Source organism: Cygnus atratus, chromosome 11, assembly GCF_013377495.2.
Source record: "Cygnus atratus isolate AKBS03 ecotype Queensland, Australia chromosome 11, CAtr_DNAZoo_HiC_assembly, whole genome shotgun sequence".
NCBI lineage: Eukaryota > Metazoa > Chordata > Aves > Anseriformes > Anatidae > Cygnus > Cygnus atratus.
Window position 1 is genome coordinate 3769602 of NC_066372.1, and position 27872 is coordinate 3797473.

Consider the following 27872-nt stretch of genomic DNA (forward strand, 5'->3'; position numbering starts at 1 on the left):
ACTCTATTACAACATTTCTCTTTGTTCTTGTAGCAGGAAAAAAGGCTTTGATCTTATTAAGTATTTCCAGGCATATAGTAGATGGAAGTGCTGGTACTGTAGGAGAGCATGGCTTGAAAATTGATAGCATGTGCCTGTTACGGGTCAGAGGTGACCTTTATGAGCTTGAAGAGTTAGTAAATAGATGACAAATCATATGATGATCCTATATCATGTTGCCCAAGGTTTTATTTAATTTTTTTTTTTTAACTTCTCGCTGCCTTTTAGTGTTCTCTTTCCCAGGAATCCTGCAAGTTGGAACAAATTATTAATTTAAGTATATAGAAGGAGGATATATGAAGCTGAGGGGAGATTTTTGTGTGTGTGTTTTTTTTAAGCACACAGTGTACACGCCAAATCTTTATATGAAACTTTCTGTAATGGAAATACTATATAACTTAATTTTTATGTCTTACTGCTTTCGATTATATTGTTTGGTCAGTTAGTAGTTGATATTACGCGTCTCGTTGCTTGAGGTTTTGAGATTATTTGAATTACTCGATTTTGGGTACTGACATTCCTTGGTACCTACTGATGTGTACAAAATCTGATTCACTTATAGGCAAAACAAGTGGGAAATGATGTGTTAAAAATATGTGGTGTGTTTATACTTCTTACTGAATGTTTTGTTCCTTTAAAACTTTTTTAATTTGTAAGACAGAAGAAAGCCTAATATTAAACAACAGAATAACTACTCAAGCACCACAGTAGATGTTGTGCACTGGCACATAAACTTAAATTTTAAAAATTAAGTCTGATTAAAAAAAAACGTTATTAGGAGAAGTTCTTTTTTTTTTTTGTAATTTCTGTATGTTTTAGGAGGGACACTTGAAAGTGAGAAGTCATGTTTTAATGGAAATGCCTCATCAAGGAGTAAAATCTTACCGTTATGTGTAACAGAAGTTATTAAAAATATGTTTCAAGAATCCTCACCAATTTAAAAAGAAAAAAAAACCCTTAATCTGTTTCATAAAGGAAAATGAAGTACTTGTACTGAAATAGAAAATTCAACCCGATTTTTCTTTTTTTGTTTTCTCATCCTCCTTCACCTGTTGATATATAGAAAATATTTGTAGTTTATGGAAGGTTTATACAATTTTATTATGGAGCTTTGACAAATTTTGAAAATTGTGACAAAAATCACATTTATCTGTTCTTTGCTTTCACCTTTTCTCCACTTTCATTTCTACAAGAGCTGTGCTGTAGACAAGAAAACAAATTATCCAACCCTAATTTAAAAAAAAATAAAATAACAGCACAGATCTAAATGATTCTTTTTTCAAGTTTGAATAGTAAGTGAAATAATTAAGGAAACTTCATTAAGTGATCATCTTTGTTTAAATTTTGTAAAATGAAATGGCATCAAGATATTCAATATAAATTTTATATCTTGATTGCGCATAAAGAATATAGACTGAAATGCAAGTTTTTCCAATTTTTTCAGTTCACCTACAAGTTTAGAAAGAAATCGGTTATTTTCTAAATGTCCTTTTTTCAGGGATCTGACGATCATACTCTGTAATTATTTCAAAATAGATTGTGCTAATATTAGTTATCACCAAAATAAATCAATTTAAGATACAGTATTACTTATGTTTTATATCATCTATGAGTATTTCACATGAGAATAAATCTGAGTATTACACATCACTGTTGTATTCTGCACATTGTACAGGTTAATATGATATGCCAGTCTATGGATGTTTTATTGTTGAGTAAACATCGCTTTTTCTCAGCATAAGCTGAGATTTCAATCATCCCTTTACGAAGATGGAGTTACTGCATCTTTCGCAGTGAATTTTTGCAATACCTATGAAAAAGTGCAGAAAAAAATCACAAGATGCAACTTTTTAATATACGTAATGCTTTGTGATTGTTTTTTGTAAGCTAGCTTGTGTATTGAAAATTTTGAGAGCAAAAGGTTATTTATAAACATGTCTGTGTATATACATGTATGTGACGTGTAGATATGGACAAATACAGGTGCGAGTATGTGGACGTGTATTGAGTACTTTTTAGTGAAGAAGCTGTCTTGTAGCCATTGCTGTCAGAGTTATAACATCAAGAAAAGTATTTAATAATTTGGAAAATGCTTAGGTGACATGACAGCATGCCTCTCTGTTGCTGCAATGCAATAAGTAACGTACCATGTCTTTTAACAGCAATGGAAAATGTTTTCGGTTTGTAAATTTTTGAGTGACCAGGTGCGAAGAATTATTATTCAATTCTGCTTTTATTAGTATTGGGCCAGTTAGTATACAGGGGGAAAAGTACAATTAAATCTGTTCTGTGCCATATGCTGCCCACAGCAACTTAGACAAGGTCAAAGCTAACATTTGTAAGTCAGGATAAATAGAAGATCATCTGGAAAATCTCTAGGGGTACGCTGCTATGGACATTGAATAAAGAGAGGTAGGAAACGCTGGTCAGCTGGATTTCTTCTGTTCCTCACCCTTCCCTTTTCCCCTCCCCTCCCCACCCCTCCAAAAATGTACCACGAGTTCAGCGCATCAGCCCGAGAGTTTTCTCTGCTCCACTCCGCTGGGTTAAACTGCCAACTTACTGAGCAGTGGTCTCCTGCCAGAAGGGGGTCTTGTCTGCAGCAAGCCTTATCGATGCTGTGGAGCATAGGCTGTGTCCATTTCCTTGGGCCAATGAAAGCAGCTAGGGATGGGCTCAGGTGCTGGGTTGGACGGTTCTATTTTTCGCAAAATGTGAGCACACCCATTTGTTCCGTGGCTTTGCTTTCATAAATGACATTCATGTTGAGGTCCATTTGTAGAAATGCAGCAGTCTGTCACAAGTCCAGAAACTGAGAGTACTAGCGAGTTCCGGGAAAAAATCATCAAATACAAAAGATACGATTGTATCTCTACTGCCGTATCTTCCTGTGGTCACTGGTGGTGAGGGGGATTCCTAGCACAGCTACAAAAGCTTTCTGAAATATAGGGAACAGGTTAAGAAACAGGCTATTTGTTTTAACTTTTTTTTTGTTTTGTTTCTTTGAAAATCTGTTTTTAATAGGAATTTTTGAAGGCTTAGTTGTATGCATTCTTTAGTAAAAGTATAGTTAGAAAAGTGTGGGGAAGAGGTCTTTGCTGTTCTAGTAAATGGAGAAGGAATCTTCAAGCATTACACACACATTTATTTTTGTTGTTCCCGTCGCCTTAAGTTTTTTTCCTCCCCCTGTCCTCACACTACAATTTAAAAAATAAAAGAACAAACCAAAACGTTTCTGTATCCTGACTTCGGGATTTGGGGTAAGTTGGCCTATTACATTTTAACATGACTTCAAAATTGTCATTTGCTGGGGAAGAAGCTAGGAAGCCTGTGTCATTGCAGTAGGATTCTGCATTTCAAAAATACCCAAATAGGCATGTATAGCACGCCTAAACTGCGTAAACATTTATTTAAGATGGAATTCAGTTTAGCTGCTTCAAGGAGTTTGAATTTTATACCATCCTTAAAAATTACAGTTGGATTTGCAGGCGAGACAGATGCTCTGTTCTCTTTGAGGACTGTTTTATTTTCTTTCTGGGTGGTGAGAAGAGGTTTTAAAATATATGAGCCTTTACACCTGGTATTGGAAACAAAAAGTAGGATTTAGGATGTGGTGTACTGATCTTGTTTGTGTATTAGAGCTCTTCTCCATTTTATCATCTTGCTTAAATATCAACTAAAAAATTCAGCTGTGCTTTTAGCAACTTCTGTCTCGCTGTAAAATAGTGAAGGGAAAAGTAGTTGCTGTTCTACATTCCTAAAGTTTTAGTACGTGGTTCTGTCAGAAATATAATAAACAAGAAAACAAGTCTCCTTTTTTCCCAGAGCTGCCTTTCAGCAGAATTAGCTTTTGTGGCAAAACCTGCAGATGATACACTGTAAAATTTTGCCACATGTACAAATCATTCATCTGCACACACTTGCTTAGTGCATGACTGATGCTGATGGAATGTAGCTGGGCTAGTTAGCGGAGTTTACAAGTTGCAGAGAAGGTTATCCATTTCTACTGGATTCAAAGATTGTCTCTCCTGCAGCTTCCTAAATATCTCCCAGGACTTCCAAGAATTGTTAATAAACAGAATTAAATGAGTAACATAATTTGTAATTTCATAAATAGTAAGCATCATGGGAGACTTGGTCCTGAGATAGCATGAGCTCATCAGAAGTAAGCTTTGATTGCTTTGTTGCTATTTTTTAATCTGCTTTTAACATTAATATTAAACATTGATAAATATTTAAGAATTTGAAACAGATTAAGGGAGAATTGCCTGAGAAGAAGTATGCCAACAGGAAGACTCTAAGTGTTGTATTTGTTAAATGCATTTATAGAACGAGACTTGGAAGCTTTACTTAGAGTAAAATTTGCTAACCCCAAATTTTCAAGTTAATGTTTGTTTACTGGCACTTGTAAATAGAAGCACGTTGTGTAATCCTTTGACTTCTCTTAGATGTATTAGGTTGGGGATAAGTTCTATGGCAGTGTTCGTTGAATATGTTGAGAACAAAGGCAGATTTGAGAACTGGACAGTGCATATGCTTTGCCTAAACTGCTGTTGTACAGATCCAGCCTGCTCAGCTCTATGTTCTGGAAGTCAGCTCCCCACCCTCAAAAAAATCTTTGTCGTCATCCTGCGTTTCCCACTGAAGAAATGCAAAACAGTGTCGGGTGCGGAAGAGACAGAAGTGGGTCTATAATTTGATGTTCTTTGCTGCTTATTTGTCCTACTTCCCTCTGCGGAGGCCATCCAGCCTCCAGAAGTACTGCGCTGTTAGGATTAATGTGTATTCTAGCACAGCTCCAAAAAGAGTTGAGTCCTCCACTTGATAAGTCATTTAAAAAACTCTTTTTGGCATGTGTTTATTGGAAGGGAATTTCCCATTCATAATCAAGAGCGTTGTGCTTGTCAGTCGAGAGGCACATCCTGTGCCTTCTGGTGTAGTGCATTTAAGGGGATTAGAAGGTGGGTTCTTCTCCTACCTGCTGGGGAGCGCCAGCTTCCAAGGAGACGGGGTGACCTTTTAACAGTATTCCTTGTCTTTGGGGGAATGTCAGCCAGGAAAAACTGGCTTGATGCCTCCTGGATGTCACTGTTATCAGTTTAATAGCTAGAAGAGGCTGTCTTGAGCAGCCATGTCATATTTATAACTGCCTTACTCAGCTGTCGCAGAAGAGAAGCCCTTTAAGTAGGGCACAGGCTGCCTCGCTGCAGAGCAGCTCGCCAGGCCTCCGGCAGGCTGTGTTCTGCTGGACTGGTCCTAATGCAAGTGGGGCTTTGGGAGTCAGCGAGCTGGTCAACCTAATACATCGCTTCCCAACTTAGGATGGCATTTTTTTTATCATCAACTTTTTTTTTTTTAAAAAAAAAAAAAAGTTATTTTGCATCTGATGGACTTCAGGTTAATCTTAGTAAATCCTCTCCTTTGCTTTTAAATTTTGTTTGTAGTAACACAACATAAAAAATTATGATTAGGTCATTAACCAGAAAAAAACCTGGTGCTCATCTGCAGGTGATCAGATGACATCAGAGGCCTGGTTTTAATTTGTGGGTAGTTCTGATTGTAACTAAAAGAGACTTGCTCCTTTTGTGGAATTGGCTGGCTATTTCCCCACATCTGGAGTTAATGAAGTCTTTGAGACCACATCAGTTGTGTTTTGCCGCAAGAGCTCTTTGATCTGAAAGATCTAGACTGGCACAAGTGCAGCTTCATAACATAGCAGCTATGTTTTTGCAATCTATAGTTAAGATACCAAAACAAGCAGAAACTCTATAAAAGTTGTGTGTCTCTGCGAGGACTTTCATGTAGCTGTTTGAAAGGGCTTCTCTTACTTTGACACAATTCATAACATTTTTGTTATGTTAATGGCTTGTACATACATATCTGTAAATGATACGTTTGTACAAGGTTTTCAGCTCAATTTGCCTCTTGAGGTGGTGTTTGATCAGTTTTTGGAAATCAAATTAATGTAAAATGTTAAAATTTCAGTCTGAAGCTTATGTTTACAAATCTCATTGATACCATGGTTTAAAAGTATAATTCATAATTGTAGATTATTTCACATTTATCAGTGTACATCTTCTTGTCAGTGCTAAATGTCATAAAGCTTTTGTTTCTACTGCTGTCCTGTGACAGTGATAGATTTTCCATCAGCTATAGCATATGCTGCGTTATTCTGCACAGCAGAACTTGTAAATTAAGCCCAATTTTGCCTAATATGTTTGCAGTCTTACGACTGTGAGTATTTACAATTTGACAGAGTGACATTTCTGTTAAAATATGTCAGAGGCAGGGAATATACATGCATTCATCATATATAGTAAATACATATGTACTGCTAACGTTGCTTATAACGTATTGTCATTCTGTCACTCAGATTTGATGAGCATCTCTATTTTATGCTTATTCGAGAAATCTAAAATTTGCAAGTAAAATATTGAACAAAAGCTCCTCGGAAAGGCTTTCTTTCCTAAAATAGCTTTTTTTCCCTCTATTTTGATTCAAAATTCAAATTTAAAAACAAACATGCAGCTCAAAGTCCCAAGTTTTGCACTTGACTCCTTTTTATCAGGTCTCTTGTTACCTGCTGGTTTCACTGCATGGTTTGTATCGGCAAACGTGCCCTAGCTTAGTTCTCTGTGCCCTTGCGCTGATGCCATCATACTGCAGCTTGATGGGTTTTATTGAAATTCTGTTGATGTAAAACGAGAGTGGTAAAGCAGCCCCCTAATATAAAGGAGTGCTGTCTGCAGGCACATGCCCAACCATTTGGTCTGACAACAGCAGGCTAGGAAAGCATTTGGGAGTAGGGAGGAGGGGTATTGGTATGCAAATGAAGGCAGGGACTTACCCACTTCACTTTCTAAATATCCGTATCAGAACATTCACCCTTCCAGAGAACAATAGTTCTCTTTTAGCAGACTTAGCTTTTTTGTTGGCTGGCTTGTTTTTCCTATCCCTTCTCTTGCTTGGTAAACACCGTGTACCACAAAGAAAGGAGAGAGGTGAATGTTGTAGATGCATACGTAGGCCTGCATTTGCATAGGAATGGATAAAAATGTGCACTGCTGAGTTTTAGGGCAGAGCGCGCTATCTGGGTTTTGAAGTTTTAAAATTATTCTTAATAAAATGTGTTTATTTTATCTGAAGCATTGTGTTTACAAGTAAGGTGAACGATTTACAAATAGAAGTCCTGCATTTTTTACTTTGTAGCAAAAAATGATTAGGGTTCCATGTTGCACTTGGATGTTCTTTGCTATCACGTTTATTAATTTGCCCTTTTTGAATAAATCTTTTCAGCTTATGCTAGTCATATTGCAGTATTTGGTATATTGACCACATTACTGTTATGGAGAAGTAGCATTGCTTAGAAAAAACAGGATTGTGGGTAGAGTCCTTGAGACTGAATGCCGGCTTTGTTGATTAGAATTACTTAGTCCTGAATATGCTTTACACGCGCGTGCACACATACATATATTTAGAGTCACTACAGTGGAAACTTCTAACCGTTATGCTTATTTGGCTTCTTAAAATTTTTGATTTGTTAAGAAAATTGTTTGCAGGTCGAGATTAGTCATTCCAGTGTGTTACACTGAAAAAAGAACGACACTGGCTTTCTTTAATGCTAGGCCAGTGTGAAAGAAGAACTAGCTCGGTGTTGCAGTTAGAAGATTATTCTGCAAGTCTTGCCTGACGTTTATTTTTGATGACTTTACAAAGGAGTGCAAGTTTTTGAATGGTTGGTAAAACAGTTGTGTTAAAAGTCCTTCCATTTGTCACTGGATGTTCTTTTTCTTTCTGATTGTTGGGATGCCAACTAGTTAAATATTCAAACAGGCATTGAGTAGTTTTAAAGTAAATTTGTTTGGGGCCCAGTTGTTTTATCTTGGTGCTTTTTTTCTTTTTTTTTAATCTTGAGCAACAAGTCTGTGCGAGTCATGCACTTAGAAAGCAAAATCAGCATTCAAGCTTTTATCAGGCCACCTGGCTGAGTTGGCACACCAGAAAGCGTGTTGTTGGGATCATTCTACTGTAGTTCCACTGTACTGTGGCAACCTGCTAAAAAGCAAATAAAACAAGGGCAACAAATGCTGCAGCTTGCTACACTGTTCTTTTTTTTTATTTAGTTTTCTGCGTGTGTATGCTGTTCTGGGTTTCTTAATGCATGACACCCAAATATTACTGAAGTGCTTTTATTGCTTTCCAATATTTAGGTGTATGCACCATCCCCAAGTTCTGATGATTTCAACAGAGAATCTCCAAGTTACCCGTCTCCTAAGCCACCAAGCAGTATGTTTGCTAGCACTTTCTTTATGCAAGGTAAGTAAAAAGATTTAAGTATATGGGTGAGGTATAACTTGTCCTTTAGGCAGAAATTTGAAGTTAGCCACTGTTACACAGAATGAGTGGGGAAACTTAAAGGTGATACACTGTTCTAGATCTTACAGCTAAGTTTTGTATACTTCTAAAACAGTTAGATGAAGGGAGCTGTCTGTTGATTTAAAGTTTTCTCATGACATTAATTGCTGACTGAAATTTAAGGGGATTATACACCAGGCCAGATGGACAGAATCCCCCATCCTTTGATTTGTAGGGGCTTCAGAGCAGCACACTGGAGTGATAGAGAAAAATGAGGTGAGGGCTTCTTGACTATTCTGGAATTTGACTGTAGAATATCAGCTAACAGTCCAACTGCTCAAATGCTTGTGTATCCAGCATGCAAAAAAAAAAAAGGGGGGGGGGAGGGCGGGGATTGAATTGAACAAAATGAGAGCAGAATTCATTTCCTTGGCCTCACGTCATACAAGTAGCTCATGCTGTAGTCTGATGGGGTTTTGGAGCATATTGAAAGCATGGCCTCTAAGTACAGGAATTTACAGAGCACTTCAGTTTGTACTGCAGAAGGAAAGCTGCATTGATATGACTGGGTTTAAGGCTTACGTAATGTAGTAATTTCAGTTGCTTAAATCTGCTATTATGAAATGTTTTCATATTTTTATGGTACTAAGGTATTTTAGACTATAAATTACTTGTTTTAGATTAATAGATGTTTTGCACTGTATGTTTATGATGAGCTCTGCTTAGCCAAACTTCTCTCCCTTCCACCCCCTTTTTATTATTTCTTCTAGTCTGGAATTTTTATCAACACTCTTGATATAAATCTGGCCCTACTGAAGGTCTGTGTAATTAGCAGAAGTACTTGGTATTTTCTCAGCTGTGGTTGGATTGCATTTCAGCTGTAAAGCCTCTGCTGTTTTTTTTTGTTTTTTATAAATATAGCAACAGTGTGGCGATAGAAAAATAGGAGACACAGTATAAACTAGCCACCATTTTCCTGCTGATGTTTGTCTGAGTATTCTTTTAAAATAATTTTGTAAAAGAAAGTAGAATTCAATACCCCTCTTCATGAAATGTGTTCTTTTTTTCTTTGTTATTAAATGTGTGTATGTATTTAAAAAAAAAAAAAAAAGATGGGACCCACAACTCTTCTGACCTCTGGAGTTCATCCAATGGCATGAGCCAGCCTGGCTACGGTGGAATGCTGGGAGGCTCCTCGTCCCACATGTCCCAGTCCAGCAGTTATGGCAGCCTGCACACACATGACCGTTTGGTAAGTTATGCAGTGTGGGTTAATGTAGTTGTGCTTGTATATGGAGATCTCATTTACAGGAATTTGTTTTTTGTTTGCTCCTCATGTATATCAGTTAAAAACTTGGTTGTCAGAAAGAAAAGTCATTTTTCTGACTTACTATGCCAGAATAATGTTCTTTTATTTATGTTTGTTGTATAAGTAAAAGTTGTGTCTATATAGTGGTCTGTTCAGAGGATGGATAAGTCCCTTTCTTTAATAAGAGCTGGCTGTTGTGTATTTAGTATCTTAAAATATCAACGTTTATTTGAAGACGACTTAATGTCTTATGTCTGTTTCTCTTTTCTCTAGAGCTATCCCCCGCATTCAGTCTCACCTACAGATATAAATGCCAGTCTTCCTCCAATGTCTAGCTTCCATCGTGGCAGTACCAGCAGTTCACCTTATGTAGCTGCCTCACACACTCCACCTGTCAATGGATCAGATAATATTCTGGGTAAAAAATTCTTCCTGCATTGTTCTTCCTGCTTTTTTTTTTAATTTACAAGAAAATGAAATTTAGGACTGCAACATGCACAAAGTTAATAAATTATGTTCATATAAGTAGTACTGGTGTTACAGTTTTCAGAGCTGCCATTTCCCCAATGTAGTGTGCTGGAAAAAGGCAGGAAGACTGTTTCTTTGGGCTTCAGGGAGCTTTATAAACTGTATCATAAATTCCTCCCTTAACTGATTTGGAGATTACTGAGTAGCCAGTATGGTGGCTGGTTTAACCTCTTCCGTGCTTGCCTAGAAAGCACGAAATATAGTAGGATGATCTGTTCCTTGTACTTACTTAAATATGACATGTTTTGATCTCTTTCCCTCCTCATCCTTTTGATCAGCTTGGGAAGAGTTAGCAGAAATGAAATATGCCTCCTGTATTCACAGTGTGCCTTTTTTTCTTTTCTCTTTTTTCTCCTGAAGATTGTAGATGTAATGATGCACTACATCTATTTAGATACAGATGTAGAAATTAAATGGTTGTAGGTGACCTTTTTCAGTTTGATGGGATTTGCACTAGGCTTCATTTAAACTAAGCAGAATTTAGTTAGAGTGACTGTATTGGCTTGGATTTGGGAATACATTTTAAATGGCAAGTGTTGGATGATTTGGATTTCTGGTTTGAATGGTTCACATTCACATCAAATACAGCTTTTTGACATTAGAAATTGATTATTGCAGAAAGGAGATTCACTTTAAAGGGTCTATCTTATACAGTAAATGAGATTTCAAAGGATTCAGGTCCTTCCTGTGTTTATAATGGTTAGGTCTTCAGACATTCTCTTGTTTTGGTGTTTGGAGCAAAAGGGCACATCAAGCTGCTGACGTGCAACTAATGACAGGAGTGGCAGAAGCTTGGCGGTTAAGATCTTTTCAGGGATTTTCTAAAATAAACATGAGAGTATAATATAGCGAACTAGAACAGGGGAACAAGGAGATGTGCAAGGAGCTATTCAATGCATTCAGCTTCTAGAGTTAATGAAATGTGCAGCACTTCAGTGATAGCAGTTTAGGAATAAGCTACAATGATATAATTAGTATTTCTGTTTTCTCTTCACATTTCATTGAAATCAGTCTGTGATCTTAGACAGCAATTTTGGTCTTTTTTCTAACTACGTATGCTTGTTGGTCCTTAAGTTATTATGGTGATATTGTGTTTGACTTTTGAGAGGAGAGCGTATATATTTAATTGTTCTAATGAAATTTTTAAGTACAATGAGAACTGGTTCTATTCACACTGACTTCCTCAGAATCTCCATTTAAACAGTGGTTGCTCAACTGTATGTGATGAATAAAATAAGAAGGAAATAGATTTTCAGCTTGAAAAATAAGTGTTGGTTTGCTTTCCATGTTACAGGAAACAGAGGAAATGGTGCTGGAAGCTCACAGACAGGTGATGCGCTTGGAAAGGCATTGGCATCTGTGAGTAAAAGTTAAATATTCAGATCTTAAATGATGTGTTTTGATCATAGCTTCCATTATTTGTGTTCATTTTGTATTATCAAATGGGCGGGGGGGGCGTCATGTGTGAAGATAATGTTCTATGCTATATATGAGATAATCATCCACAAGAAGGCAAATGAAAAACGATGCTTTTATTTGTAGACGACGAGTTTTGACTTATTTTTAAACAGCATTTGTCCTAGATTTTTTGGTCTTCTGAAAAAAGAAAGTTGTTTATACAAAGTAAAAGATAATCATAAAAAAGTTTAGATTTCAATTTTCTTTTCTATAGAGTTCTAGTTAGACATATATTTCTAACGTTACTCTTACAGCACATCTTGCCTCAAGGTTCAAAATACATTCTCAGTGGCCTTATAAACCTGAGAGGTTTTGAATGCTGTCTTGTATAACTATAACTTATGGAACAGGCTTTAAAATGCTGTATGTGCATAAAGTTTGAATTTTAACCCTTGCTGGAGTCATGTAAAACATTGCAAGTGTCTCCAGTCTGCTAACAATGTAATGCTGTGTTTACATATGCATGTTTACAATGGTTATTTCTGTATTAATACAGTTAAATGAAGAAATAATTTCTTTGAAACGGTAATTAATTGATACAGATTGTTTTGAAAATAGGTCTTGTATTCAGTATCTGACTTAATTCTCATTATATGAGAATTTTCAGACTTATAAGCGGTGACTGGGGAAGCGCTTTGTACTACTTGTGCTTAGCAAATGGACTGATTCAAAAGAAATAAGTGACTACTATGCAGCCCCAAAAGACGGTTCCTGGGTTGCATTCTGCTTCTGTTACCTCATACCAGCAAATGGAAATGTGCATAGTCGTAAAGATCCTATTACTCTGCATCCCTCAAAGGGTCAAATGTTAAATGATCACCAGATCTGATAATGGCTGTAATGTCCATATTGGGTAGGAGAACTGTGACCTGCTGGCTTCGAGGATAAAAAGGTTGTCTCTGTTGCTTTTGGGGCTTCAGCAAGTATACAACAACACACAAGCACAGAGGGCAATTAACACTCCTTTTTGTCTGAGACCTGTCAGAAAAGAACTGGGATCAGTTTGGCTCCTGGAAATGCAATGCTTACACACTTTAGGCTGTCCATTACTGTACAGATGTTTTAGGATGTCTCTTGTTCTGCAGCCCGACCAAAATTTGTGTTGACATGTCGGCCAGCAAGACCCGTGGGACTTTGTGATGTTTTCCATTGCTCTCCTTCTTCTAACATTTTTTTTCTTGTCTTTTTATTGTTTTCCTATTTGAAAGATCCCCAGGTATCTTTGCCCAAGTCCCTAGCTTGAGAAATCTAGGATGGTGTTTTGAGAAGAATTCTAAATGTATTGGGAGTGGAAGTCAGGGCAGAAATGTTTAATCTAACTGGTGGGTGGGCTTTGGTTGTCATAGAAACTTGTTTCTGTCATCCTGTGTTGCTGCTTGGCAGGAGCAGCCAGGTCATTCCATAAATCATTTCTGTCGGAGCTGATGGTGATGCATTCCATCTGCTCTATCAGTGCATGCCATAGTCTGCACACTTCAAATCCCTCGCCTCATCCATCTGCTCCCCCCGCGCCCCAACACGCACGCCCCCAGCACACTTCCTGAGCTCCTTCAGGAGGGAGAGCAGCTCGCCCGGCCCTGCTGCGGGGAAGGAGGGAGCTCCTCTGCCCCTGCCCAACAACTTAGCCCGCATCTGTCTGGTGGGTAGTAAGCCTCGGTACTTGTCCGGTTGGACAAAGTTTCAGTTAAATACTGCAGCTGTCTGGACTTCTATTGGAGAAGGCACAGTACGGCTTTCTGCTAGGATTTTGAATGCTACCGCTGCAACTGCTGAGAGGAATTTCTAGTTCTAAAATTCTGTTGGTGCACATCTTACAATTGGCCTTTCATGTGCGAAACATCAGAGGATACGACATTTGTTCTTCAGTTTAGGTATTAAAGACCATACAGAATAGTATGTGATTAAACATGTAAGGCCTGATAATACATTTGCAAAGGTTCTTTTATTTTAGGTTTAAGCCTGGATAATTGTGGTCTTAATCTCAGGGTAGGCAAGAAAGAGAATTGTACATGAAAGTATTTACACAAAGTTCCCAAAGCCCTGTGGATTATGCATTAGTTTGGATAATGAACTAGTGTAGATAGAAAGAAAGGAAAATCTGGGTATTCGTGCCATTTCTAATGTGTTTCCCTGAACATTTGCCAGACAATAACCCTTTAAGATTGTGCCCATGGAGGGTTATATGGCAGGAGAAACATCTGGTTTATTTCATTGCCTAATGCCAAATCAAAACACTTGGTCTTTAATTTAGAGGAGATCAAACAGGAGGACTGTTTAACTTTGTTGATGATATCAGAGCTCTTTGTGATAACTTATGTTTTGATTCCTACCTCAGAACCAGGGTAAAGGCCTTTGTACCATCGGGTAGTTAAATAGCCACTGGTCCCCTAACAAAAGAAAAGAAAATGTAGGGAAGTTGACTTCTAAAAGTAATTCATGAATTAAGTTTCTTTGTTGCTTTAGACTCAATAACATTAGCATAACAAAGCCTAACTGAAATGTACACTGTAGTGTTTAAAAAATTGGACTAACGGCTCCGAGGTTTGGCTCTGCAGGCTCTCAATTGTGTGGCTTTTGTCTAAGCGCCTTTTCATTAGACCCTGGCATATTGGCACCCTGCTGATTGGAATGGACCATGACTGATGGGAGGAGGAGTCTCATTTGTTGCAGTAAAATGAGTCATGTTACCGTTTAAGCCTGGCAGAAGGTGTCAGGGTTGTTCATCATTGGTCATTTAACAGTACGGCAGCCAGGGACCGCATGCAGGATGAATTCTGACTTCATGTTTTATTTGTGCCTTCTTCTACTGTGGCTGCCGCTTATAAAATACAGTGAAATAAAATGGGCAGGTGAAGTGCTGGAAAACAATCAGTTCCAAACAAAGCGTGAGCTCCTTTGTTATTCTGACAGAATTTTATTTTTTCAGTATTTTTTTATCTGTCTGTGGAACTTGACAATTCTCAGACTGGCACTGAGTGCCTGACCAGGGCTTCTTTTATAGTGATGTAGTTTGTTCTCCTAAGTATGATTTTTGTAGAATATATGAAAGGGATGAGGTGTTTTATTAAGGAGGCGATGGTCTTTTCTAATGTGTGATAGGCCAGGACGAAGCAGGTGGTTTTTTGGGTCCCCTGGTTGTCACTTCACAAAATACAATATGCAACTTAACCAAGTCCCAGTTTATTGTCGGCTAAATGTTGAACTGTCATATTGTCTGTGTGAAGAGACATCAGCCACACTGCCAGTGAAGATTTTTTTTTTTTAACTGCCATCTGATGACTAACAAATTCCGGTCTCTGCTCAAGTAAAACAGGTTTGAACTGGTGACCCATAAGAAACATGTTCTGAAGTCCATAGCTAGCTTCTAAACCTATTTAATTCCCTTTGCAAAATGATTTTCTGGAGACTTTTGAAATTTTCAGATTAAAGCTTTGAATGTTGTGTCTTGTATTTTTTATCAGGACTTTTTATGACATTAATAACAAGGAATAAATTGTTGCAGTTGGAGATTTAGTATCTTAAGGGAGCAATTGATACAGAAATAAGAGAGAAAAATTGTATGTGCTGCAATATGTAGAAACAGCAACAACATTTCAGGTGCTTTTTATTTGAGAGGCACCAGTAGTAACGAGAGCTGAATGCTTTCCCCCCGTTTCCTCTTGTGAAGAATTAATTTTTAATTTTAATTTTCAGATGAATGTGACTGATAAAAGTCTCTAAAGAGTCTCTCTCTTAAGACTGGGAAGTTGTTTTTCCTCATTTTGTGAAGGTCTGTTTGTTGTAATTATCTGTGTACTGGTAACTCATTTATAATTCCCCTTCTGTGATTAAAAAGCTGTAGTTTGTGTTATTGGTAAAGTAGGAGGAAGTTCGATTTTGTGTCATTATCAAATACGGGCTATGATTATTTTGACAACTACCTTAAAATTAAAGTTCTCTAGATGTTTTCAGAACATAGTAAAGCACAGCTCTTTTACTGTGTATTCTGACATGTACTGATATAAAACCATCTTGTCTGTTCTTAGATTTACTCTCCTGATCATACCAGCAGTAGTTTTCCATCAAATCCATCAACACCAGTTGGATCACCATCACCTCTTACAGGTAGAGACTAACTATTTGTCAATAACCTGTTTGTTTTTTGAACACAGCCTCCTTGGAATCACCATGAAATCAGCAGTAGCTTCCTTGAGTAATTACTTCTATATTTTGTTTATTTTTCCATTGCACTGGATCTAAATTTCTAAATATTTTGTTACGGGCATTCACTTAGATCCTGGCAAGTGGCTTTGAAAATTAGCTCTACTAAAACCATCTTTGAAAACATTGAGTAACCATATACTATCATAGCTATGATAATGTTTGGACAGGTATGTACCATTGGAGAGAAAGCAATGAGTTATTTGTTGTTTCCGTTGCTGTTTTTGAAACTATATGTAAAAACTGTGGCAACTTGCACTGAGAAACACAGCAGGTGTTTGTTCCCTCTCTGAAAAATAGAGTAGTCTGTGAGAACATCCATTTTTTACACAGGATAGCTTTTCATTCATATCTTTCATGAATGCTTTCATTCCACAGGAGAATTTCTGGCATTTTTCAAAATAAATGTGCTGTATTGCAGCCACCTCTGTCACCTGTGCTTTGTGTGTTACTGGTGTGAATGTGGAAAGAAGCATTCCAGCGTGGAGATGAACTGTAGGCAGCTGCCTACAGCTATTAGTGGGTTGTGCAGCTTTCACAGACACTGTGGCCTCAGCTGTCTAGTAAAAGTTGAACAGCTGTTCTCCATACAGAGAGGACTGTGAAAGCTCCATTGACTTAAATTTGTTGTTTAACAAAGAACTAGAATTACAAGCAAGATGATGTAACTTTAACCCTTTTTTTTCCTATAGTTCAATTCAAAGTTTATAAAACATTTCCCATTCTCTGTTGTTTAGCATATTCCTACGGATTCCTGTCTGTTGGTCACTGTTTTGCAGGAGTTGTTTTTTGTTTTCTTTTTAATAAAATTAACTTGTAGTGAAGGATGTACACAATGAGTGTAGCTGAAAACTTATGTAATCTAGGTGAATAAATCAGTAAAGTTATTGCATGCAAAGTACAGTCATATGCATACATATATGAATATGCGTATCTGTGTATATAACATCACTCAAAACTTGCATCATTTGTATTTCACCAGTGTTTAATGAGGACCGTTCTGGTTTTCTGTGGACTTAATGGATTAGTGAATATCTGACATGGCATACCTGAACAGCTGCTTTTGGCATTTTTCCTGTAACTGGAAAATCCATGTTAAATTGAGTAATGATGGGATTAATGGGGTTTTTGATTTAGTGATTACCGTTGGCAAAAATGTCTTGTGTATCCTTATTGTGCTGAAAAGGCAGGTCAGACCAGAAAAAAATTATTCTTTTCTTGCTAGCATGAAAGCAAATGTTGTAAATAGCTCTGTGGCTGGAAGAAAAGTTCCAACATTTCAAAGTATTTGCAAATTGAAGCTCCCAGTTTAAGTTTCCTGACTAGATACCACACATAAATTTGAGCATGAAAGAGCTAACTAAATTATGTTTTTAGAATTTAGACCTCAGGTTTTGAGGTCTCTAAAACATGGGGTTTCCCTTTGTCTGTTGATGTGCCTTTGTTGGAACCTTTATCAAACATAAAACTCAACAATTTGCACATTGATTTGCATTCTTTACTCTGGATTCTGGTGGCTAAGACAGTAGTTTATAAAAGCAAATAATACTGAAATCCTTCTCAGCCACAAACTTAGCATCTGCTTTACAATTACACACACTCCCCTCCTCTCTCCCCCCTTTAATTTCAGTGATACAGAATTTATCAAGCCTTTGGTAAATTGCTCCAGTAGTTAATTACCTTCATTTATGAATCTGGACTTTTATCTTTATTCCCAAATGAGTCGCTAAGAACACAGTGAAGCACAATGTAAAGTAATTACTACTATATTTATTGTTATTTATACTCCTGGTAGCCATTTTCTGTCCTGACCCAAAAAATTGTTGCAGATAAAACAAATGTTCTATGTATACTAAAATAATATATTTTGGAGCATTTTGTTCTTCATGGTGATTTTCCTGATTTTACAGTTAGTTCTTTGTTTACCTGGCATTCTTAGTATTTTCGCTTTGACTAAGTCATACTTCATTTATTCCCCAATTGTAAATTACAATAGGGAGATAGTAACTTTGTGAGACATTTAAGTACATAAGTTGATGTTGTAGTATTTAGCAGTTTTGTTACGGATTTTTTCTTAGCATGCATCAGGACTAACAATTTTTTTTATTAATTGAAGTAAAAGCCTTGAAGACAGCAGGATGAAAAGCCCCAAGTACCCTCATTTAACTTCTAATTTTACATAAGCACGCTTAGAGCTTAACTTCTTGCATAGTTTTAATGATCGTGTAGTTTCAATGATGCGTATGTGAAGTTTATATACAAATTGGGATGGTGGGAGCCGTGGTATTCTAAGAATCCTTCTCCCAGGATCAGAGGTATTCAGGAGGGTTCAGGCAGTTTGGAGGATGCAGAAGCAGCCCCTTGCCACCTCTGCTGCGTGTTTGTTTGAAAGGGGAGCGAGGGGATTAGGGCTAGGCAGATTCTGAGGGGTTGAACAATACTACAGTGATTACCATCGATGACCCCTGTAAATCCTAGCACTTGCCCGGCTTATTTGTTTTTTTTTCATGCTGCTATGTTGGTTCTGCGCTAAGAGCTGCAGTTGTTAATTGCAGGGCTTGTGGTGCCAGGATGCTTTTTAACATAATTGGTGGATTTCATGCACAAACTTCTGCGAGGGGGAGTGGAATGAGGAAAGCAGGAAATCAGTGCCATCTGGCAACCTGCACAGACGTGGAAACAGAATCTGCCACTGCTTGCAAAGAGCACTAGCGTTACTAGAGGTGTGATGAGAAACTGCAGGTTGCCATTGGGTTTTTCGTTTGAGAGGAGTTTGGGGTTTGGTTTGGATTTCTGTTTTCGTAGTGATAAGTCCTACTCAGTTTTCTTCTGTACTTTCCTTAAGGAAATCATACCTTTTTCCATTAAAAAAAAAATCACCATCAAACTAGGTGCACAGGCTTACTGTTGTCAAACATTGCAGTGAGCTAACGTATTCTTAAGCTATTTCATTACTACTTTGTAAAAATAAGCTGGACTCTAGGCAATATTTCCAAGTTCAGGATTGACAATAATGCAGAGGGAGACTGTACATCCAGACCCTGAGTAGCTGTGTGAAGTGAAAATTTGTAATTATAACCTTACTCACTGACGTAGTTGTATTTTAAGAGAATTTGAGTGCAGTTACGGCAGCTTTGGTCTTCTATGAAACTGGGGAAGTTTTATTTTTATTTTTTAATTGGAAAAGAAATATTTGAGTATTTTAATGGCTATGCAAGCTTTATTCCTTTTCATAAGTAAACCGCTTTCTTTAAAAGGTAACTACTTGCAGCTCTCTGAACAAAGGAACTGTAATGTTATTAAACCTTTTCCCAGTTTTCCAGACATAGAGCTCTGGCTGTTATTGAAAGAACAAGCCCACAGGCTCTTCCTTTAATGAGCTGCTTTGGATTGTATGTCCATAATTTATTAATGTAATTGCTTTATTATTACATTTGTATGGCTGAAAGGAAGCTGTCTCTAATGGACATAGAATTTCATGTAGTATCCTTATAAAAGATGCATTATTAGTTGGTGACAAAAATACATGTTATACTACTTCAGGCTTTTTTTAAAAGTACTGCTTTATTAGTTATTGTGTTTCACATGTAATTATTTCTAAATTTTACATGATAATAAGTTTTTTTCAGATTAGAATTGATATGTATTTGAAATTGCAGTGTATAGGTAACGTATATAATTATGGCTTTGTTGCATGATGATTCTTAAACTGAAATGAAATCTGTTCCAATTTGCCTCGCGTATATCTGAAATAAGGAATGGAATTAACTTGTGTGTACTTTTACTCTTTTAACCTTGGAATGCATTATGATCTAAAATTTATTTTTCTAAATGGATAAGTAGAAATCATACAAAAGAAAAGTAAACAAGATAGAGAAGCTTTTAGATCTAGTTTTAAGGTTTCTTCTTTCATAGAGGATTGTCACGTGAAAATGTTTTTTCAGTTATTCTTGATTCAGTGTCCATTTGATTTCTTTACATATTTTAAATGTAAATTGTAATGCTGTTAAAGATATACTTACATATACTGAACATAATCTGAAGAAAAAAGAAATCAACAGTCTTCCTGTGGTGAGATTTGCAAAAGACAGGTATTTAAAGTACTATGTGTTGTTTACTCCATGTTTTTTAACATTGAAGTAGTTTGAAGATGTCACTGCTTTGTCATCAATAATGTGTCTAAGTCTACAGATGCCAGGATATAAAAAAAAATTATCCCTTAATAAGGCAGAATGAAGGAATTTGTCCTCCTCTGTAAACCCATATGTTGGCTTACCTTTATGCAGAATATGTTGGTTTTAATTATGTGAAGAAATATAGCATCTGTTTCCTGCTTATGCTGCATAAATCTGTGACTTAACCTAGACAATTTTGACAGGTGCCAGTCAGTGGTCTAGGAGTGGAGGACAAGCCCCCTCATCTCCAAACTATGAAAACTCTCTACACTCCTTGGTAAGAGTTGTTGAAAGCAGCATAGTACTTCTTACTTAAGAGTTGAAGGCTTGTTTTTGTGTAAATCCTGCATATCATTAAAGGAAGCAGTAGGATAGCATTACAAATGAATTCTTTGCTAACAAATGGCCTGTTCAGTTGAACAATATAAGACGTGCAGGGTGTGTCTTTCACCATCTGTTCCTTGGGCATGAGGCTTCTGTGCTGAGGACAGCTGGTGCTAAAGCACTGTTAAGAGATTCTGGTACCTTTTCACAAATCCATAGCTAATTCTTATCTAAAGTTCGGTCTGCAGAAAAGATAAAGACTTCATGCCTTCGCATTTACTTGTCCTTCCCCCACTCTTCTTGAAATGGTAATCCCTTGGGCTTGTTTTCATTACACTGTCATTAAAGTATTAGTGTATTTTATTATTATTATTATTGGGGAATGTTCATTTATTAACTAGTGAAACATTTTTCAGAAAAAAAAAAAAACAGGAAATTACACTATTGTAAACTATGATGGATTTGAAGATTCAGCAGAGGATTTAAGTTACTGACCAATTTCTTAAATTTCTGATACAGCATCGGGAAGAAAAGGGGAAAATTTTGAGGGAACACTGAGAGGTTTTAAATACCTGTTAATATTTCTAGTTTCCACAGATAATTTTTTTTTCTGCCTAACGAGAATAAATTTAAGCTAAATCAATTCTCAATATTTTTGCAATTTAATATAATTGATATGTACATCTTAGAATCCTAACACAACTGCAGTGTTAAATATTAGCCTTTTCTTATCCTGATATAATCAGATTTCTGTTGCATTAACTTGACTAACAATTTATTGCTGACATGCACATCAGCTGTTTCCTCACCTCTTTTTTGAATTAATCTTAACCTGTGCTTTGCTTCCTGTTCTGTCTTGACTTTGCCAGAAAAATCGAGTTGAACAGCAACTTCACGAGCATTTGCAAGATGCAATGTCCTTCTTAAAGGATGTCTGTGAGGTACTATTTCACTTTAGATGGTGCCTTTTTGTGTTTCAATTAATGCTTCCTTCAGATTCCCCATTAAAACTTAAATTAGTGTAGCATATGACCCATCTTTTGACTCCAGCATTCTGCTCTTTCAGTTTCTAGAGAGCTGCAATGTCAGAATCTGTTTTGCTTTGCTTTTTTTGGGTCTTTTTAAATAAAAGTAAATCGAAGACAGAGACCTATTCTGCAGTAACATATAGAACTTGGTTTTATTTCTGAGATATCTAATCTGTTTAAAGATCAGTTTTAGAAAAACAATAACTTTTGTCCAGTCTTTTTGTAATACAGCTTCTCAGAAAGCCACTGACCTCTCCTAATTGTTACCGATGTGATGAGGCTGATTTTATGATCATTCTTTCTTGTCCTGTATTACACAGCTTGTTTTGTAGTACTTCCTTTTTTCTTGTTCATGCCATGTAATAGAAGCTAAGTAACATTAACCTTATAATAAGCTTCACTTTAAAAGCTGCCACCTATTTGTGGAATGAATGCTATCTCAAGCAAAATCTCCAGATACCTTTTCTTTTTTCTGTTTGTTTGTAGTGCTGGTAGGTGCTTTTGAAGTCTTTTGATACTGCTTTTCATCTTCTGTCTTTTATGTCTCCAAGGTAGAAACTGTTCCAGAGTAATGAATTTGCAGATTTATTCAGTAATGACTGTTGGTGTTCCTCTTCAATCCCAACAGCAGTCTCGAATGGAGGATCGCTTGGACAGACTTGATGATGCCATTCATGTACTACGAAATCATGCTGTGGGGCCTTCAACAAGTCTATCAGGTGGCCATGGAGACATACATAGCTTATTGGGACCATCCCACAATGGGCCAATTGGGAGCCTGAACTCAAATTATGGAGCGTCTAGCCTTGTAACAACCAACAGACAAGCATCAATGGTAAAGATGTTTTTAAACATGTATATAATTGTGCAGGGCAATTACAGCTGATGCTTTCAAGTTATCGTGGAGCCTGTTGAGTTAAAACTGTACTGTTAGATTAATATCTATCAAAAAAACTACTAGGGATTCTCATAGAGGAAAAGGTGGCAGGCAACCTGCACCTGCTATGGGTTTCCAATTAGAGGGTTGGGTGAGGGGTGGGCAGAAATGAGGGGGAGGAGAAAGATGCGAAAACTTAGGCTTTGGCCTGGTCAGTGGTCCATAAAATCCTGCTGTGACCATATGCAGAAAGCTGAAACTTTCTGCTGAGAGCATTTCAGCTTATACATGCATTTTTTCCAGATGTGTAATAATTGGCAGAACAGTTTTCTCCTTGAAATGGTGAATAGGGAGATTGAATGGGAAAAGCAGTCAAGAAGGACTGAATTTCAAGTGTTCTGGTCTGGAAAAGCTGTTTATTGTAAATTGGAACTAGTCTTCAATAGCAGATGCTGGCAGAGGACTGGGAGGAAGCTGTTGGAATGTGGAACCATAGTGTGTGCAGGCTCAAAATTTAAACTTCTTTTTCTAAATGGAGTTTGAGCACAGCTGTAGTGTAAGTAACAGTGAAGAGGAAGCAACTTTTAGATTAATTCCTAAGAAGAGTTAAATAATTCAGTCCATCTCTTTTAGTTTCTTTAAAAATGTGAGCTATTCTGGAAAAATATAGTTAATCTTTCCGTAGATCAGAAATATGTTAAAAGAGTTATATAGTAAATGAAATCTCTTTGTAGAGTTACTTACTTCCATTTTTCTTCCTTTTCATTCAGCCCTTCTCAGAATGCTTACTGGAAAAAAAGCTTTTTAAAAACATGCTTATTTTAATGGTGCCATGTGTTTGCATGTTTACAGTGTAATTTTAAAGACCAGTTACATGCTGTGAAATTTTCTGTTATAAAACATATTCACAGCTGGGTACTGTGTGATCAAGGGAAAATTTCACCTATCATCAAAATAATTAGGTACCCCAATTGCTGAAGGGTTTGTATTCTATAAAACAGAATTAGTTCCAGGCTCTCCTATTCACACGTCACACATCTATTTATATTAATATCAGAACCGCTGCAGTAAACATCAAAAAGAACTGGCTACTTTCTATAAGCTGTGTGTGTTTGGGGACATTTGGGAAAGGAGGTACTTTCCAATGGCATATCCAGCTTTAGGTTTCTATGCAAGTTCACAGTTGCTTTTAGTAATGAAGGAAATGATATGTAAATACTTCAGAATTTTTTTAGTGCTGCCTCATAGTTAGTATTTAATGATGCTATTAAAGGGAAAGTTTTTACAGTGTTCTGAAATTTAGTCATACAAAAGAAAACCTTTTTTTCCTAGGTCTTAATGGTGTGGGGTAAAATGAGTGACTGAAACTTGCAGTGACAAAATTGTTCTCTGGTTTGTTCTCTGGCCTCCTCACACTGCTGCTAAGTCAGATACACATAATGCCCAAATGTACATAAATTTCTGTTTCTGTTTTAGACTAAGCTGTGGTAATTTTTTTATCAAGTCAGTTTTGATTGAAATAGGTGACAGTAGGAAATGACTCTCCAAAACAAATAAAGGCTCCTTGGCCTGCTGTAGTTTAATGTAGTTGTGTAATTTAAATGTAATGTAGACTTGATTTATCATGTAGTGATTGATTTGCAGTTTTGATTGAAGGATGCTTGCTGTGTGTCAGAAATATACTTATGTTAGGAAACTGGAAAAAAAAATTGCTTTTGTATGTATCCTCACTGGGTGAAACAAACTTGCAGATCTGTTTTATCTTAAAATGTGAGTCAGCTGAAGAATTTCTTGGATTAACCTTAATTTTGTTACATCAGAAAAATTGGCTCCAACAGAAGGCATCCTGTTGTGGCCTTTCCCAATCCCCAAAGAGAGCCCTTTGACATCATTTGCAATCACAGGATCCCAGCACGATTTAGGATGGAATCCTGAATTATGTACAGAGCAGAGACTGGCACAGCTGGCTGTAGCGGTAACTGGTTTTATTAGTGACAACTGCATTGCAGTGATGCCCCAGAAGTATGAGGTGTAATTCTCCAAGTATTCAGTTCTTAATTCATTTCCAAGTACAGTTGTTCTAGTACTTGCTTTTCTTGAGATTGAAAATGTAGAAGAGCAAAAAATTTGACACACAAACAGACCTGTAGGAGATTTGGTTCAGAAATTAAATTCCTCTTTATTTTAGAGTACATACCATGAAGTTTAAGAAAATACTTAGTATTGGCTAACAGAAATTTCAACATCGATAAGCTTGTTTCCCTGTTTTTGTTTATTTGATGTGCATGTAAGGCTTTTCGGTCAAGAAGTGTTTAGTGGGATTTAGCAATAAATGAAACTTCCTTGTTTGAGGGGGAGATATCTTTATACAAAACACTTTTGTTTTTTAGCAACAAGAAAATAGAAAAATAAATTTAATTTCCCTTGAAGAAGATGATCTTGGCAGAAGGAGCTAGGAAATGAGTAATTTAACTCCTTTTTATGTAATTAGTGTAACCAGACATGGTTTTATTTTAACATTTGCTTAATTTTTGAGCCAGATTTATTTTAAAACTCTAGTTGACTTCATTTCCTGTTCACTCTGAATGGTCTTGTTTTCTTTTTAGCTGGGCTGTCCATTAGATTTATTCAAATAGATTTTTAATATCTCAAACTCATCAAATATTTGCTAAGTGGCCTTTGAAGTTGATTTGTATTTTATTTCGTGTATTATTGGAAAGTTAAGTAGTAATACTGTTTTTTTCTTACTCAAGCAGCTTTTTATTTGTCATTGCAACACAGTGGAAAAAGAACAGCCTGAATTGATTAAAAATAAATAAATAAAGGGCCTGGAAACTCAGTTAAGGATGAAACTCAATCCTCAAGTTAGAGGTTTTTTTTCCAGGTACAACAGGAATCTAAGAAAATTGGTGCTCTCCCTCTGCCTGCCCCTATCTGCTGTAGCATAAAGTCACAAAGGGAGAGTTCAGCTGCTTCGCCCCCACCAGCCTCTGCTCGTGCCTCCAGTGCTCGTATTTCTCTGCAGATTGTGCTCGTACTGAACAACTTAGAGCTGCCCGAAGTGTGAAAACTTTGGTTCCAGAGCCCTTTTGCTTGTCTTCCTGGCATTTGCTGTAGTTCAAATGACGTTTATGACCATGACTGATTCTTTTTGCCAGTTCACAGAAGCTTTAATCACTAAGTTTAAAATCGGTAATCAAACAGAAGCATGAGCTGCAGAGCTGATATTAACAGGAGAAAGGATTTCATTTTGCCACGTCACTGAGTTCTCCTCCGTGCAGTAGTGTGTCATCAGTTGCTGTGTCCTCTCCAGTTTTTATTTAATTCTCCAAAACACTCAGTTTTCCGGTTTAGATCCCAAATCTTACTGCTTAAATCAACTGGAAGAAGTTGTGCACTTCTTAAATTTTTTGTCTGCGTTTCTGCAGGTTGTCTGATGTGCTGCAAGTCTTTCTTGACATGCATAAAAGTAAACACAGCTCACCTAGTAAATTACAACAACGTGATGGTCTTGCCTACAGGACTACTATTTTCCTCGAATTGTGACTTCCCTGACGGGGATACAACTTCGCTAGTTAGCTTTGAACCCTAAATAGGTGTGAGGCTGTCATTACGTACAAAAAATAGACAGTGGTGAACCCCGAGTGATCTACGCATATTGCAATGGGTGCGGTTTCTGCGCTGGTTGCTTCTCGGACTTTCCTAAACCGCTACAGCTTTGGCTGTATCGGGCGGGACGGGAACGCGGCTTCTCAGCGCGCCTTCCCTGCTGGGCCCGAGGGGTCGGGGCAGGGATTGCGGCAGAGGGACGGCGGGGATGAGGCCGGGCGAGCTGCGGTAAGGCCGCGGTGATGCCCGGCGGGTTGTGCAGGAGCGGGCCCGGCTGTTCACTGCGGGCTGTGCCGGGGGTGGCGGCGCGGGCCGCAGCTGTATGCAAATGGCGGCGGGCCCGCACCTGGTGCTGCCGCCCGCGGCCCTGCTGCGCGGCGGGGGAGCGGCGGCAGGAGGCGGTTGCGGGGCCTCGGGCTGCCGGCAGCCCCTTCGCGCTGCCCCTCCGGCCGCGGGGCTCTCCTCCTGGCCGGCCTGAGGGGAGGAGAGCCCTGGGGCGGGGGGGGGATTTTTTAGGACATTATAGATTGGAGTTAAAAAAAAAAAAAAAAAAAAAAAAAATTGACGTGGTGGTCAGTTTTGTAACGTTGTAGCTCTTAAGGTTCCCGTATAAATCTTATTAATCTAAACTGTATGCTTTGAGTTTGTAAACCTCTTCCAAAGAACTGAGACGTGGACTTGAATTCAGTTTTTACTTCTGATCTATTTTCTGCCTTTATAAGAATTGATTTGCTAATCTGTCACTTCTAGATTAGCTCTAGATTTGAGAGTTGCCAGGGTTCTGGCAGCTGTTAGGTTTGTGCACAGCTTTAAGAAATTTTTGCCCCCCCCCCCCCCACTAAGATTTTGGGGGGGGGGGGGGGGGGGGGGGTGGAACTGCCCTCAAAGTGATTAATAGTTTGTAGCTTGAATAAAAGCACCCTCATGTGTTAGGACTTAAGCGTGACCAGAAGAACAAAATAAAACGCAACCTGAAGGGCAGAACTAGCAAAAGGCTGGGTTTTGTAAGTTGCAGGGAGTGTGAGTTCCACCTTCCCCTTGGAAGGATTTTTCTCGTAGGCTGGAAGAGTCAGGTCCTGCTCCTTACTCTGGTGAACTCGAGACACTCACAAGAACTGGGAGGACCATATCCCTTAGAAATTCTCACAAACAAAGCTTATGGCAAAAAGGAAGATAAAACATACTTTAAAAAGCACAGATACCCTGCAGTATGCAAGGTTTTCCACAGAACTGCAGAATCTGTAGCAGCCCAGAATGATCTGATACGAGTTGTGGGTTGGCAGGGCTGGGAGGGGGTGGTCCCCCCCTTCCTTTCTTGTTCGTGTGTGTTAGCTTACAGGAATGAGTGTGTATTAAACAAAGGATAAACTTGCATAAGGGTATTTATCTCTCTCTGGGTAAAATCCATACTAAGACATGAAAGGTAAAAGCTGCATTAATTACTCAAGAGGGATTCAAAGCTCAGCAGTTTACTAGGATTGAAGGATTTATTGAAAAACAGTGGTTCTCATGTGTAACTCCAGGCAATAAACCTATTTAATTAAAGGCTTAATCTTCTAGTTGACATGTTTGCTACTGTTCCAATAAAAAGCTTCATCTGTAGCCAATTTTTATAACTATACAAATAATAGTATCATCTTTGTTCTTTTTTTTTTAACTGTTTAATTGCATTATGTTGGTTATGTTATAAATATTTAAAGGACTTTTGTCTCTTTAGGAATCAGAAGCTTTAAATGGCCCATATTCCAATTTATTTAAATTCAGGCAGTTTGTCTTTACCACCTCCATTTTCAGACTAAAGAATAGTATTCTTTTAATAGATGTTTGCATCGATAACAGTATTCTGTATTGAGCAGCAGGGTTGTTGCTTTTTTTAAAATAAATTAGCCTCTTCAAGCTATGTATTTGCACTCACAGCTACATTACATAAGTATAATTTATTAAAGTTCTTGCAAGATTGAGATTTTTTT

The 27872-nt window shown here is 37.5% G+C and overlaps 1 protein-coding gene across 13 annotated transcripts in view; it reads left to right on the forward strand.

Moving 5' to 3' along the window:
• The window catches only part of TCF12 (transcription factor 12), a 160850-nt gene that overhangs the window by 121854 nt on the left and 11124 nt on the right, over nucleotides 1-27872 (forward strand). For 6 of the 13 annotated variants that reach the window (XM_035554204.2, XM_035554207.2, XM_035554205.2 and 3 more), the window contains 8 exons: nucleotides 8250-8355; nucleotides 9507-9646; nucleotides 9977-10121; nucleotides 11526-11590; nucleotides 15715-15793; nucleotides 20268-20341; nucleotides 21258-21329; nucleotides 22045-22251. In XM_035554204.2, coding sequence (XP_035410097.1) covers nucleotides 8250-8355; nucleotides 9507-9646; nucleotides 9977-10121; nucleotides 11526-11590; nucleotides 15715-15793; nucleotides 20268-20341; nucleotides 21258-21329; nucleotides 22045-22251 — 888 coding nt within the window. The remainder of the gene's footprint in view (nucleotides 1-8249; nucleotides 8356-9506; nucleotides 9647-9976; nucleotides 10122-11525; nucleotides 11591-15714; nucleotides 15794-20267; nucleotides 20342-21257; nucleotides 21330-22044; nucleotides 22252-27872) is intronic. The other 7 variants (XM_035554210.2, XM_035554212.2, XM_035554223.2 and 4 more) reach the window with 3 other exon arrangements.